This window comes from Alosa alosa, chromosome 21, assembly GCF_017589495.1.
Source record: "Alosa alosa isolate M-15738 ecotype Scorff River chromosome 21, AALO_Geno_1.1, whole genome shotgun sequence".
NCBI classification, from domain to species: Eukaryota; Metazoa; Chordata; class Actinopteri; order Clupeiformes; family Clupeidae; genus Alosa; species Alosa alosa.
The window spans coordinates 26,392,936-26,406,363 of NC_063209.1; the positions used below are offsets into that span (position 1 = coordinate 26,392,936).

At 41.5% G+C, this 13,428-nt stretch overlaps 1 protein-coding gene across 3 annotated transcripts in view; it reads right to left on the reverse strand.

The window, feature by feature from the left end:
- slc2a9l2 (solute carrier family 2 member 9, like 2) overlaps positions 1-13,428 on the reverse strand; it is a 179,223-nt gene that overhangs the window by 150,969 nt on the left and 14,826 nt on the right. Inside the window, exons 1-3 of one of the 3 annotated variants that reach the window (XM_048231048.1) lie at positions 10,572-10,589; positions 6,468-6,538; positions 1,981-2,079 (exon numbers count right to left, since the gene is read on the reverse strand). In XM_048231048.1, coding sequence (XP_048087005.1) covers positions 1,981-2,079; positions 6,468-6,521 — 153 coding nt within the window. In that variant the 5' untranslated portion in view covers positions 6,522-6,538; positions 10,572-10,589. Of the gene's footprint in view, positions 1-1,980; positions 2,080-6,467; positions 6,539-9,805; positions 9,934-10,571; positions 10,590-13,428 lie in introns of those variants that run through there. The other 2 variants (XM_048231046.1, XM_048231047.1) reach the window with 2 other exon arrangements.

Below are 13,428 nucleotides of genomic sequence, written 5' to 3' on the forward strand. Positions count from 1 at the left end.
CGCTCTTCTCAAATATCACCAAATTTATTGTGCGTCCTCAGGTTGTAATCATGAGACCACATACCAAGTTTGGTGTCAATACGAGAAAGTGTTGCAAATTATAGCACCCCTAGTGGTGAAAGGTTGCTAACATTATTGTGTGTCCTCAGGATGTGGTCTTGAGTCCATGAACCAAGTTTTGATACGTGAAAGCATTGCTGAGATATGACCTAAACTTCTGTACCTCTAGCGCCGCCCTAGTGGTTGAAAGTCACCAAATTTATTTTGTGTCCTCAGGATAAGGTCCCAAGTCCATATACTAAGTTTGGTTTCGATACGTGAAAGCATTGCTGAAATATGAGCCCACTTCCTGTGATTATAGCGCCCCCCTAGTGGTCAAAGGTCATTAAATTTATTGAGCCTCCTCCTTATTGGGTCCTGACCCCATGTACTGACTTTGTATTTTTTATGTCAAAGTGTTGCTGAAATATGACTATACTTCCTGTGATTATAGCACCACACAGTGGTCAAAATGTACCAAATTTCTTGGCCGTCCTCCTGATTGGCTCGTGCGTTTGATAAGTGAAAGCCTTGCTGAGATATCACGTCACTTCCTGTTTGGCAGCTTCGCCGCCAAACTTGATTGGTCGTCACAGGAAACGGGCTTTGAATATAGGTCCAAAAAGCAATACGTTTGTGAATCATGGTATGACGATCATCTGCGTCAAGTTTCATGACAATCGGATAAACTTTGTGACCTGTGAAAACTTTTAAGGGTTTTTGATTAAATCCAATATGGCAGCTGGATCAATTATGTTGACGTCACAAATTCACATCTGTCGGATTTAGGACTTCCCACAGTATTAACAGACACCACTAGTAAGTTTTAATTCCAAACACATCACCCGTTACAGGCCAAAACGTGATTTTGCTTATTATAGCGCCACCTATAGGTGAAAAGTCATCAAATGTATTGAGCATCCTCCTTATTGGGTCCTGACCCCATGTATTGAGTTTGGTTTTGATACGTAAAAGCTTTGCTGAAATATTACTTCACTGACTGCCAAACTTGATTGGTTGTGACGGCCGAGAGGTTTTGAATATGGCTCCAAAAAGCAATGCCTTTATGAGTCATGGTCTGACGATGATCTGCGTCAAGTTTCGTGAAAATCGGACACATTTTGTGACCTCTGAAAACTTTTAAGTGTTTTTGATGAAATCCAATATGGCGTAAGGTCCAATATGGTGGAAATTGACATCATGGGGTGCGTTGAGTTCGGCTTCATCCAAGTATTCCAAATATACCTCAATGTGTACGGTTGAAACGTTAACCGCATAGATGTAATGCAAAATTTGACACAATGGTGGCGCTAGAGCACTTGACATGAAACTTAGTGAAATTAATCATATTACTGTACCGAATCAATGTGCAAAATTTCCCAACTTTTTACTGTATGGTTCAATGGCAAATGAGCATTTCGTTATAATAATAAGAAAACGTAGAATCACTGTGGGTTGCCTCGCAGCTTCGCCCCCAATAATAATAATAATCCTTACAGACACAATAGGGTCAGAGTCTGCAACGGTGCTTGGCCCTATTGAATGGAGCTTGTAGCCCAAGCGAGCCAGCGATTGAATCAAAGGTGTCAGAAGTGTTAGAAACACTCCCCATCCTCCCAGCCATCCAAACTGTGCAAATCTGGATTGCCTTTTGACTTCACACAGCATTGACTATCAACGGCTCCAGAGGCTGACTTTTGATTGTGCTAAAGCGAATGAGAGGCTTCATTAAACAACAATCACAGCAGAACTAACCGAGTGACAGCACTTCGTTAAATGGCAAAACAAAGAAGACGTGCCATTCCTTTGGATCAAAACAGCGGGTCATTTCACCTGACCTGTAAACTCAGACAGCCCCTTCCGATGCCTGAGTCATTGGGAAGACCAAGCTTTTGACGCATCTGGTGTATGAAAGGGGGAGAAAGCAATCGTGGTACTCACATTTGAGGGTGCGTTGACTACAGAGAGGTTGTAGCCGTAGAGGAAAGACGAGCCCAGCGCACCAAAGAAGGCTGCACTTATTAGACAGAGGGTCAGGCCCTGTGGAGTGGACACACACACACACACACACACACACACACACACACACACACACACACATATACACACACAGAGACATGTCAGGAACTGAGAAAGAAATACAGCTAGACTGAGAAGGCAAGAGAGACATCAACACATTTAACTGTAAACAACAAGCCGCATGGACTTAATGCACTTGACGCTAGTTGGATTTAATTGCTATTAAATACAATTAGCATCAAGCATCAATTAAGCTATCTCAAGATCAGAGATAATAAATGTGTCTTCAAGAGAGGTCAACCTAGTAGCTGCCTCTGAGATACACCAGAAACATGTTGTGCAGATGGTGGCTGATAACCCAGTCAACAAAATAGAAAAGAAAGCTATTTAGATTCCTAACCAAAACTGATAAAACAATAAGCTCTATATGGTCCAAACTGATACATCACTAAGCTCTATATGGTCCAAACTGATAAAACACTAAGCTCTATATGGTCCAAACTAATAAAACACTAAGCTCTATATCGTCCAAACTGATAAAACAGTAAGCTCTATATGGTCCACATCCATCTGCTGTATGGGAGGAGGGCTGGAGGCCACAAAGCCGAAAGCCACAAACTCTGAAGCCTCATTATACCTGAAGCCCAAATTGCATGTTAGTGTTCAAATATTGCCTGCCTCTCTCTCTCTCTCACACTCTCTCTCTCTCTCTCTCTCTCACTCTTCAAGACAGATTTTATCTTGCATTTTAAAGCGGTCATGCTTTGCATAAATGTATCATTAAACTGTGAAACTTTGAACTTTTCAGAAAAATTACGTATACTATCCTACATGCTGGCATATTGGCATACCAAATGTACCCATTAGTTACTTAAAGTGAGGTACAGTACTGTCAGATATGATTTTACCTAATTTTGAGAACATTCATAACAAGCACAGCTAAATACTAAATGATAAATAAACAGTTTTTACAAAGCTGATAATTTGGAAAGTAGCATACACTTACAATTATTATTGCAACTAGTTTAAGGCAAATTATCATTTTGAAAGGGGAACTGAAATCCCATGTATTTCCTGTGCACCAGTGCTGCCTTCCTTTAATTGACTGATAGTATCATGAACTCACAGTATTGATCTTACGACAAGCACTAGAGATAAACAAGCCACTTCATTAGTAGACCCTTGTGAGCATTTCATACGCATTGCAATGCCACTGACGAGTCAAAAAGAGACGTAATTGCAGATGATTGGATTTCAGACTTGACAAATAAGCGAAAAACATTCCAACGCCATGACGACTGGCACCCATCCATTACTGATGTTTGTGACTCATGGCTTTTAATGTGAGGTGACATCTGCGAATCAAATCCATGTTAATTAATGGCAAACATCTGAATGGGGTATGAGCAATACAAGCAGGCCTGTCAGATGCTATTCAACAGCCTGTCGGCCCATGTGTAACAGATGCTCTTTTCACAGGCATGATTTCGAAAAGGCTGCTATCCATGCACATGCGTGCGCGTACACGCACGCACGCACACACACACACACACAGTTTGCCCAAACAACCATGCACATACAGTGCAAATATGAATGCTTGTTCTTACTGAATTATATCTGCTAGTGTGTACATTCCTACACCCTTCGCTATCTAGGTGTTACCTCAAGAACACTAAAGCTAATTTATAGACATGGTCCCTCGCCACAAACGCAGTCAAAGAATGCACAGTGACACAGGTAGGAAGACAAGATTCCTGGATTGGATGTGTCTTTCATCACACACAGTGCTGTAGCAAGTTTGCCTGAGCATGCCTGGGATCTGCACACTGTGCCACACAGAGCACTATTGTGACAGTCCCCACACCTGGAGCCCACCACAGAGAGGAGAGTAGGGAGAGAGGAGAAGGGAAAGAAAGGGGGAAAGAGAGAAAAGAAAAGAAAAGCAGAGATGAAGGTAAAGCAGGGGAGGGAAGACAGCATGTAGCAGAGGTAAGGAATCATAATGAGACACAGTGAGCTGGAGAAAAGTTCTACAAGGAGGAAAGACCTAAGAGGGAGAGAGAACCAGAGAAAGAAAGGAGAGAGAGAGAGAGAGAGAGAGAGAAAGAAAGGAGAGAGAAAGAGAGAGAAGGGAAAATGCTAGAATAAATGGTGGTGGCTTTGACACCCTCAGGCTAAAGTTCACTCGGCAAGCAAGGCTGCAGCTTCTGCTTCCTGAAGAAGCCAGCACGGTGGCGAGCCACCCGGGATGTATTTTTAGACTCGGAAATGAGCGTGTGATTTGAGTGACAGTGAAAGAGTGGCTTAGTCCGCTTCGGCAAACAAGAGTGGGAGGAAAATTCAATGGAATGATAATTCAATTACATAATCATAAAGACCACCTTTTGCTCAAGGACCACAAACAAGAATGCAAACCATGTCCCTTGTGGTTGACTGTAAAATGTTCATAAGATTCAAATGAACATGAAGGTCATCATAACAATGTGAGGGAACATTTTCTGTTCATTTTCATTTTCATTTTATTTATTTTCTGCTAACACAAAGCAGACTGCCTATGTAGTATATTCAAGCCAAGTGACAACTTCTTCTCACTATTGATTTAAATTAAGACCGGCACAGAACAAATCCATATTTGGGACACTTATGATGATCAAAACCTCTGACTAATTACAACTGGAAAGCTAATTGCACATTAATTGGCTTGTGTTACACTCAGATACTTCTTTAAAAATTGATCGTCATGGACAGGGACAGGGGCCTCATTCACTGAATCTAAATTATGCTTGCTCAAAGCACCAATGTAAATTAATCTTAAAGGCCATTTTGCTTTTTCTGGGTTGTGATGGCAATGATAGAATGCCTTAGAAAAGGGATTATTTTAGGACAACGACTTTAAAGCCGCAAGCTTGCAGGTCAAATCAGGGCAAGTGTTTCAAACTAGAAAACTTTATTGAGTTTGACAGGATGCTATTATAATCAAGACTCAGTAGGCATGAGACAAATTCTACATGCATGTGTGAGTTGTGATGCGGAAAAGGCACCATGTGCACAGCTTCTTGGCATGGGTCATCTGTGAACTTCCTGGCCATTAGAATCCCCAGTGGAGACCGATCTAGACAGGAGAGCTGTCGCTGAACATGCATGTGAATGATCATCCTTAATGTGCATAATCATCCTACGTCCCGGCACTTCCTATTACAATCAGAACACTACTGTGCTTTATTGTCTGAATACAGCTGCACATACTCACATACAACAGTGAAATACCTGATCGGCTCAACTACACTCGTGAGGAAAGATGCATAAAAAACACCTTATTTGCAATTGAGACATCAATATCCCTTGACCCTTTTACCCAAATCTGAAGAAACTACCTTGACTGTACCAGACACGGCCCAACCTGTATCTATTTCATTGAGATAACGCTAGTAACTTCATAGGATTAACTACACTGCATGATATCACCAGAGACCCCATAAAGATGATAAGATAATGCAGAGGCTGCTGAATGTAAGTGGGACAAGGTCAAGCATTGTGAGAGGGCAACACCAGTGAGCATGACTGCTAGGTCAATTAAAGCAACACCAAAGAGTTTTTTGTACCTTACAGTAAAATATTGTTTCCAAAATCGTTTCAGTGGTTCATCAACTCGTAACAGGGTGAACGGCATTCTCTTCGCGACCCTCTATCGGATATAACCGCACTATGCAAGTTTGCCAGATCGGGTAGCGGATCTGTAGTTCGATGGAATGAGACATAAGAAACTACAAATTTGACTTGCTTCTGATATCGCAATACATCATACTTTCATAAAATCATGCAACATATTCTACCTTGTCTGTAGACCTCGTTATTTCCAAAGCCAGTGCTGGATAAACAAATAGCGTGCGTGCGACAGAAAAAGTGCTTTGGTGTTGCTTTAACTGGACATACGTTATGGTCACATGCAGTACACACAGTAAACTGGCCCATTTTTATGCCGAGTCCCCACTGCGACCCCTCACCCCCAACCCCCTTCCCATTTTCTGTGTCAAGTGCTTTCACCTGTTACAATCACTGACCTGCTTATAAGAACAACGGGAGGCAGTGCATTCTAGCTGCTCACGTGGACCAATTCTGGACACTCAGAGAGAGCATGTGGGTTTTACAGCTGAGGTTATGGCTGGACCGTTTCACTTAACTAACATCTTTAACCTCTGAGGGTCATTGTGAGACAGTCATTAACATCGGCAGATACTTGTATTTGCGCATACATACACACACGCGCGCGCGCGGTAAACACACACACACACACTCGAACAAACCTTCTGTTATGACTGAGAAGCCTTGCCCATTAACATATACTAGATACTTGTATGTGCGCACACATGCCCACAAAAACACACACACACACACACACTCAAACAAACCTTCTGTGATGACTGAGAAGCCTTGTTATTGTTGCCTTCTTCAATCGTGCCCATGTTTGACCTCCAGTGTTCTAAATGAGACAGACAGAGTGAAAGAGTGAGGGAAAGAAAGAGAGTGAGTGAGGGAAGAAGAGAATAGTAATAGTCATATTACTATGCTATGTCATAGCATAGCATCACGTGAAAAGAAAGATCTCCTATATATATCGTTTTTTAGGAAAAGGATGACTCAGTTGTGTGATTGCATAGTGATTTTAGCGGCTGCCCGTTAACAGCTGTGTGAGAAAATGAGTGAGTGATTCTAGGCTGACCTCCTTCAGACAATATTTTTTTTATATAAAATAAAGTTTGGGCTGCCCAATATTAAATCATCTTGTTCACAGCTTCAACAGCTGCATTGCCTCTGATGGCCTGAAAGCATAACTGCGCCATCTTGTTGTCACATAGTTGTTGGTGTAGCTGACGTTTCCCCACAACTGCGGCATGGTGCAGTCTCATGAATATGTTTTCAATAGTGATGCGAGGGTAACAATTCCTACATAACTGCTGATAGTCAGCCAGGTCAAGTACTGGTCATTCTGGAAGCAAACTCTGAACTTTACAGTTGGTAAAAATGTATGTCTATCAAACAATTTACAGTCTTACATTAAATTCCTTTTCAAATCAACGACATACTCCATCTATGTGTCTGCAGTTCAATTTTATCACGCTGTAAGTCTGTACTGAGTAAAGCTCAGTCTAGTATCAGGTCTAGTCAGGTCTAGTAAGGTATTACTACAGAGATTCAACCTTTGCCTTTGTTGCATAACTATGTTGTTTACTATGAATATTTGTTTAACTGATTATTTGTGTGAAATACAATATAAAGTCTTAAGTTCATGCTGCCATGACGTTTATGCTCATTTTAACTATGTCAACAGAGAAGTACAGCAAAATGTAGGTCAAACATTGCCAACAATCAGCACTAACTCAAAATAGCTAACTTATGTTTCCCAAGTTGCAGATAAGCACTGCGCTTATCATGAGCTCATGACAATAATTCCTGCAAACCACAACACAATCAACCACCAGCAGAAGCTGTGACCTGCATTTCTTCAACTATGCATCTGATGACCATAAGGATGGATTACTGCACGGGCCTACCGGGCCCAGGCCCAGGCCCAGGGGCCCAAGGGGTCAGAGGGCCCTGAAGCTCAAGCCATTGCATGAATCATTGCCTCAATATCAACAAATCAGGATGTAGGCTATGAATCTGACTGAATTTAGTATTGGCCATCACCAAAATGCACCAGAATACAGGAAATCACATCAAATAAGTTACAACATTTCTGGGGGAGGACCCCCAAACCCCCCCTCCCACATATGTGACAATTAGTGGGGGGCCCTTAATACATCTGGGCCCAGGGGCCTGAAAGTTCATAATTCGTCCATGATGACCATAAAGCATGGCAGCACCATCTTGTGGCCAAAGATTACATGAGTCTAATTGATTTGAGGCTCTCTACCCCAGGCATATATGACTTTCATCAAGGCTCTTTCTTATTTTTCATCTTTTTTTATTATTTTTATAATGAGAAAACTGAGAAGAGCAAAGCCTTATGTAGGCCATTGTGCATATCCCAGGTGCAGGAGAAAGGAGTCCGCACACTTCTCCATTATTTCCATGCATGACAAAATAAAATCAAGAAAGGAAATAGTGTCTCGTATTTTTAAGTATTTTAGCACACACACATTCCTCTGGGGACTCATCCGTCTGGGTGTCTTGGGTGGCATGAATGGGCATAGTGGATTAGCCCGTCCTCACTGTTCGCTGAGCACACACACTGAGTTGACAGAAAAGCACTTCTTATGAGTTTGCCGACAGTAATTCCAGAAAGAAAATTAAGCTGTAATTACAACATCAGGCAGCACAGGGCTACAGATGCACCACAGGTTCCCAACAGAAGACAATTTACACTAACACTCATCCCTCTGACTGACAGTTTTATCCAAAGAGGCTTGTGACATAATACCGCGAGACAAACAAAAAAACTCAAGTGAGCTTCAGAGACCCGTGGAGAGGGACACAGCTGCACGGCGATACTCAATTTCAAACAACTCGACATACAGTAAGCGCATTAGGAAAGTGCCGATTCAGATACGGGCTGGCTGGAAGTGGGGATCACAGTATGAGTTGATGAAAGGCTCTCCAGAGCGCAGCTGACTCTGGCACAGAGCTGGCCCTGACCCGGCCCAGAGTCGGAGCCAGCGGCTCCATCACAGTGACTGATGTCTGGCGCCTCACTTTTCCTAATGGCACATTTCAGCTCTACGCTGCCTCTATGAGTCACAGGATGTTGCACTTCCACAAAAAAACGACCTGCTGACTCAGTTGTCAGCAGCGTAGCTTTTATACTTCCTCCGATCTCCGCATCATCTTCTGGCCCTTACGGCCTCTTTAAACGGCCTCTCTCAAACACTTACTGTACGCTTCACTTCACCGCCCCAATAAATGTTCAGCGCTGTCTGGCTCATTAAAAAGCTCAAGTGTTGTTTGTTTACTTCCACCATGACATCTTATTTATGATAATCATGGAGGTGAATGTTTTATTATTCTATCATTGTATTACTCCAAAAGAATTGTGATTTGTATTGCATAATCATTCTTGTACCATGATGTTTGCCATTTTAGTGGAGCATTGAGCAATGGCATTTGCCCTCTAATGGAAAAAGCACTGCAGCAACCCTATCACCTAAAAATGTATAAACTAAGCAGACACAAATGGCTTTTTCCTACACTGCATTTCTCAGACAATATTCTAAAACCATTCCAGCACATCCTGATATATACACCGATGTATGCACAAATTAGTATAGGAATGGAGCTAAATGCTGGTGGCTTTCCATGCTCTTTGTATAGGACCTTTACAAGCAAATAAGAAACTAGTCAAAGTTAGCTACTCGAAATACACTAACCCCTACTACACACTCAGGATCAGACACATTCTTACTAGCTTTATGGTCATATACAGACAGTGGCACTGATTCTGAACCAAAGACAACTCAAACAATCCTCACACAAAGAAAAAAGAAGTGTACAGGTCACAGTTAGAACCTGTCTTGACAACACACAAATTGAAGCCCAAAGCATAAAATATAGTCAATGAGAGACATGGCAGCCAATCATGCACACATACACACACACAACTGAGTGCTGTCAAATATGAGTTTTTGACCTATCTCACAAACAAATCTTCCCACGGCCATTGAGTGCTATATCAAATTCATTCAGCGGCAGTTATCGATACCTGGGATGTGGAGCAACCACGCTCACATTTCCCAGCAAGCAACACACTTACCTTCACTGAGATCCTACAAGCTGTCTCAGTCAGTCACGCACAATTCGAATTGCAATTCTGCTTCCTGTTTGCTACCTCAATTGAAATGCAAGTGAAATTCAAGAATTGAATTCGAATTTAAGAGCCAGTTTCAATTCAATTCTGGAATTTTGCACAAAATGGTCTCAGTTCAGGAAATGACCCAGCAGTACTGGCAACCTTTATATTGGCTTCAAAAAGACTCAGGATAATAAATGATTAACACATAGGAATTGCATAATAACTCTGGACGGTTAGGCTGCACTACAGACGTGTATACTCTCTTTCTCTTCCTCACACACACACACTCACTCACTCACACACACACACTCACTCACACACACACACACACTCACTCAACTCACTCACTTACACACACACACACACACTCACACACACACACACACACACACACACACACACACTCACTCATTCACTCACTCACTCACACACACACACACACACACACACACACTCACACACACACACTCACTCACACACACACACACACAAACTCACTCATTCACTCACTCACTCACTCTCTCTCTCTCTCTCTCTCTCTCTCTCTCTCTCTTTCTCTCTCTCTCTCACACACACACACACACCTGGCTTCCCCTGTAAATTTGAGAACAGAGTGATATCAAATAACAAATGTATTCTGAAAAGTGAAAATACATAAAGAAATGCATTTCCTTTTAACAGATATACATGTGCTTCAATTATTGGCAACATACCTGGAAATGCCTACCTTAGCCAATACTGTAAAAATGTACCTCTCCCTGGGAACTACTGTATATGTTTTGAACAATCTAGTGTATTGCTTACTAACTGCTTGATAGTGTACATCATTTTGATCACTTTGTGAGCAGTGTTTGATTTTGAGCACAAGTAAAAGAGTCAGAGGTTGTGTAAATAGTGCTTGTGTGTGTGTGTGTGTGTGTGTGTGTGTGTGTGTGTGTGTGTGCATGTGTGTGTAGGCTTGTGCCTGACAGAGAGAGACCTTTCCAGATATTGATAACCACATCATTGGGAAATACTGATACAAACCATAGAGTGGGAAACAGACACCGAATCTACAAACAGTATTTACAATCAAGTTCATCGAGACAATCATTCATGACCATGAGTAGCTATCAGTTTTACTGAAAAGGTTAGGCTGAGATATGGCCTAATTTCCTGTTCCGAGCATTCCAGAAATACATTATTACTATAGTCATCCGAGTCCAAACTTGTGAATAAATGCATGCCCCACACTATCATGACCACGGGCCCTGGGCACAAAATCTGAATGGGCCCCCCTCCCTCCCTCCCCGCACGCACGCACACACGCACACACGCACACACGCACACAGGCAAATAGTAGCCTAAAAGCTCACTCACGCGAAGGACGCAATCTAACAGGCTGCAGATACGTACAGGCTACAGATACGTATGTTTTGGTGTTGATTTTTCTCATGGAAAAAATAGGCTATAGGCTAAAGGCTAAACGTTGATCAACTAGCCTACAAGCTGAAATTTGGTAATGGGTGGAATTGTACTGTAATTGCAATGACATGAAAAATGTGGGTTGCCATACAATCAAAATAGGAGTTTGAATACCCAATGCATCCAAAATACTAACACTAAATGGTTCAATCAGGACAACATTCACATGGAAACACTGCCCATAGCTGAAACCACATCTCCTGGGCTTGGCTTCTAAGATGCTGTCTTTAAATATTTGCAAGGCATATGTGAAACTATGACCTCCCCATCCAAGGTGTGTTCAGCAGAGGCCAGAGGCTGTTTTTGGGCCAGCGGCAGGACAGAGTCCACAGTAAGATGAAAAGAAGAACGAACGTCCGCATTCTGGCTACAAATGGCTAAAACACACCCCAAAAAAGGTTTCAATCTAACTGGGTCTTCTTTAAGCCAAATAGTCTAGGCAATCTGTGAGAAAAAATCACCAAAACCAAAACTTGTAACAGAAAAGTGGTGGAACATTGTCAAAATTGGAATTATTTGTGCATAGGTCAATGGCCAAAAGCTGCACCTTTGGCAGTTTTACTGAACTTTCATAGTACAGGTGATGTGTCAAAATTAGGTCAAATTCTTTCATAAAGGCATGAAACTTAGTGAACTTGTACAGTTTGGAGCCCTGGACATTTTCAGATATAAAACCCTTATTAAAAATCTCTTGGTCGCCGTGGCAACCAAATGTTCCACTGAATTAAGCCTATATTTTGCATCATCTCCACAACCAAAGATGGTAGGCTATCTCAGAACAAGTGATGTCTACTCTCAGGGATGGGCAGTATTTATGATACACGTATTACATATTTCAAATGCAAAATAGAATGGCTTCATATTTTGTATCAAAATATTTTATAGGTATGTATTTTTGTAGTTTAAAAATATTGGCAAATATTGTTGGTAAAACCAATAAGTAATTTGCACACTTGTGATCAGAGATTCTGATTATCCAGAGCAAGATGAGTAACATAATACCCCCCCACACACACACACACACACAGACACACACACCCCAACAGAATTTTAACCATCACTTCAGGCGCGCGGGAACCTATTTTTGACCAGGGGTGCTGAATAACAAAATTAATGGATGTCCGACGATTTCTCCTGATGATCCTACCTGATCAACAGCTTTACACAGTGTAATATTCTGGGCATGCATTGACAGAGACTTCATTGATGTCAGAGACTTCATTCTCTAAATGATATGTCAGAGTTTGAAGCCGTTATTTTAAGGTAATAGAACTGCATTGGGTTGCTTTAAGCCCACATTCTGTGGCTCTCAGTATGTTTGGTGGTTAGTTTGTACCACTTCACAAGTTCAGGTGTTACTTCTTGAACTTTCTTTACTTTGAGCCAGTGAGCTACCACTGTTCATTGACCCTCAGTCCTGAATGTGCTTGTTTGAATGCTAACTGTCAGACATGTAGCAAACCACCCATGTGTATCACCGGGTGATGATCTCTTTTCTTGTCACTGCGCACTTGCCAATATTGTTGCCTCTATTGCCATGATATTCCTACATCACTGCTGCAGACTCCTCAAACTCTGCGTGTGCTGTACTGTTGACTTAGTACCTAAGTCGATGTAAATGACAACTATTCACAGCCAACCATTTGGGTGGGCTGGTAGAAATTTTGGGTGGGCAACATAGCAAAGTGGTCAAATTGCATCAAAATTGACATAAACACAAAACACAAACACAAAAGAAATTGGTAGGTCAAGTTGCTGCAGCCAACAGCCAGGGATGGGCAGTATGTCTGATACATGCATTTATAATGATACAAGTATTTCAAATACAAAATAGTATTTTGTCATTTGTATTTGATTTTGTTAAAGAAGAAAATGGCTTTGTATTTTGTATCAAAATAGTTTATAGGTGTCTATTTTTGTAAAATACTGCCACATATTTTTAGTAAAACTAATAGCTGTTGTTCTCAAACACTGTCCACATAATCAACAGAGTCAGTGTGCTGATGAAGGAATAGATTAAATAGACAGATATGGAATGTTTGCAAAGTGATATGCCCCATTTAAAGAGTATTTTAGTACTTTCAAAATGCAAAAATACAGTATTTTATTTTGATACATGG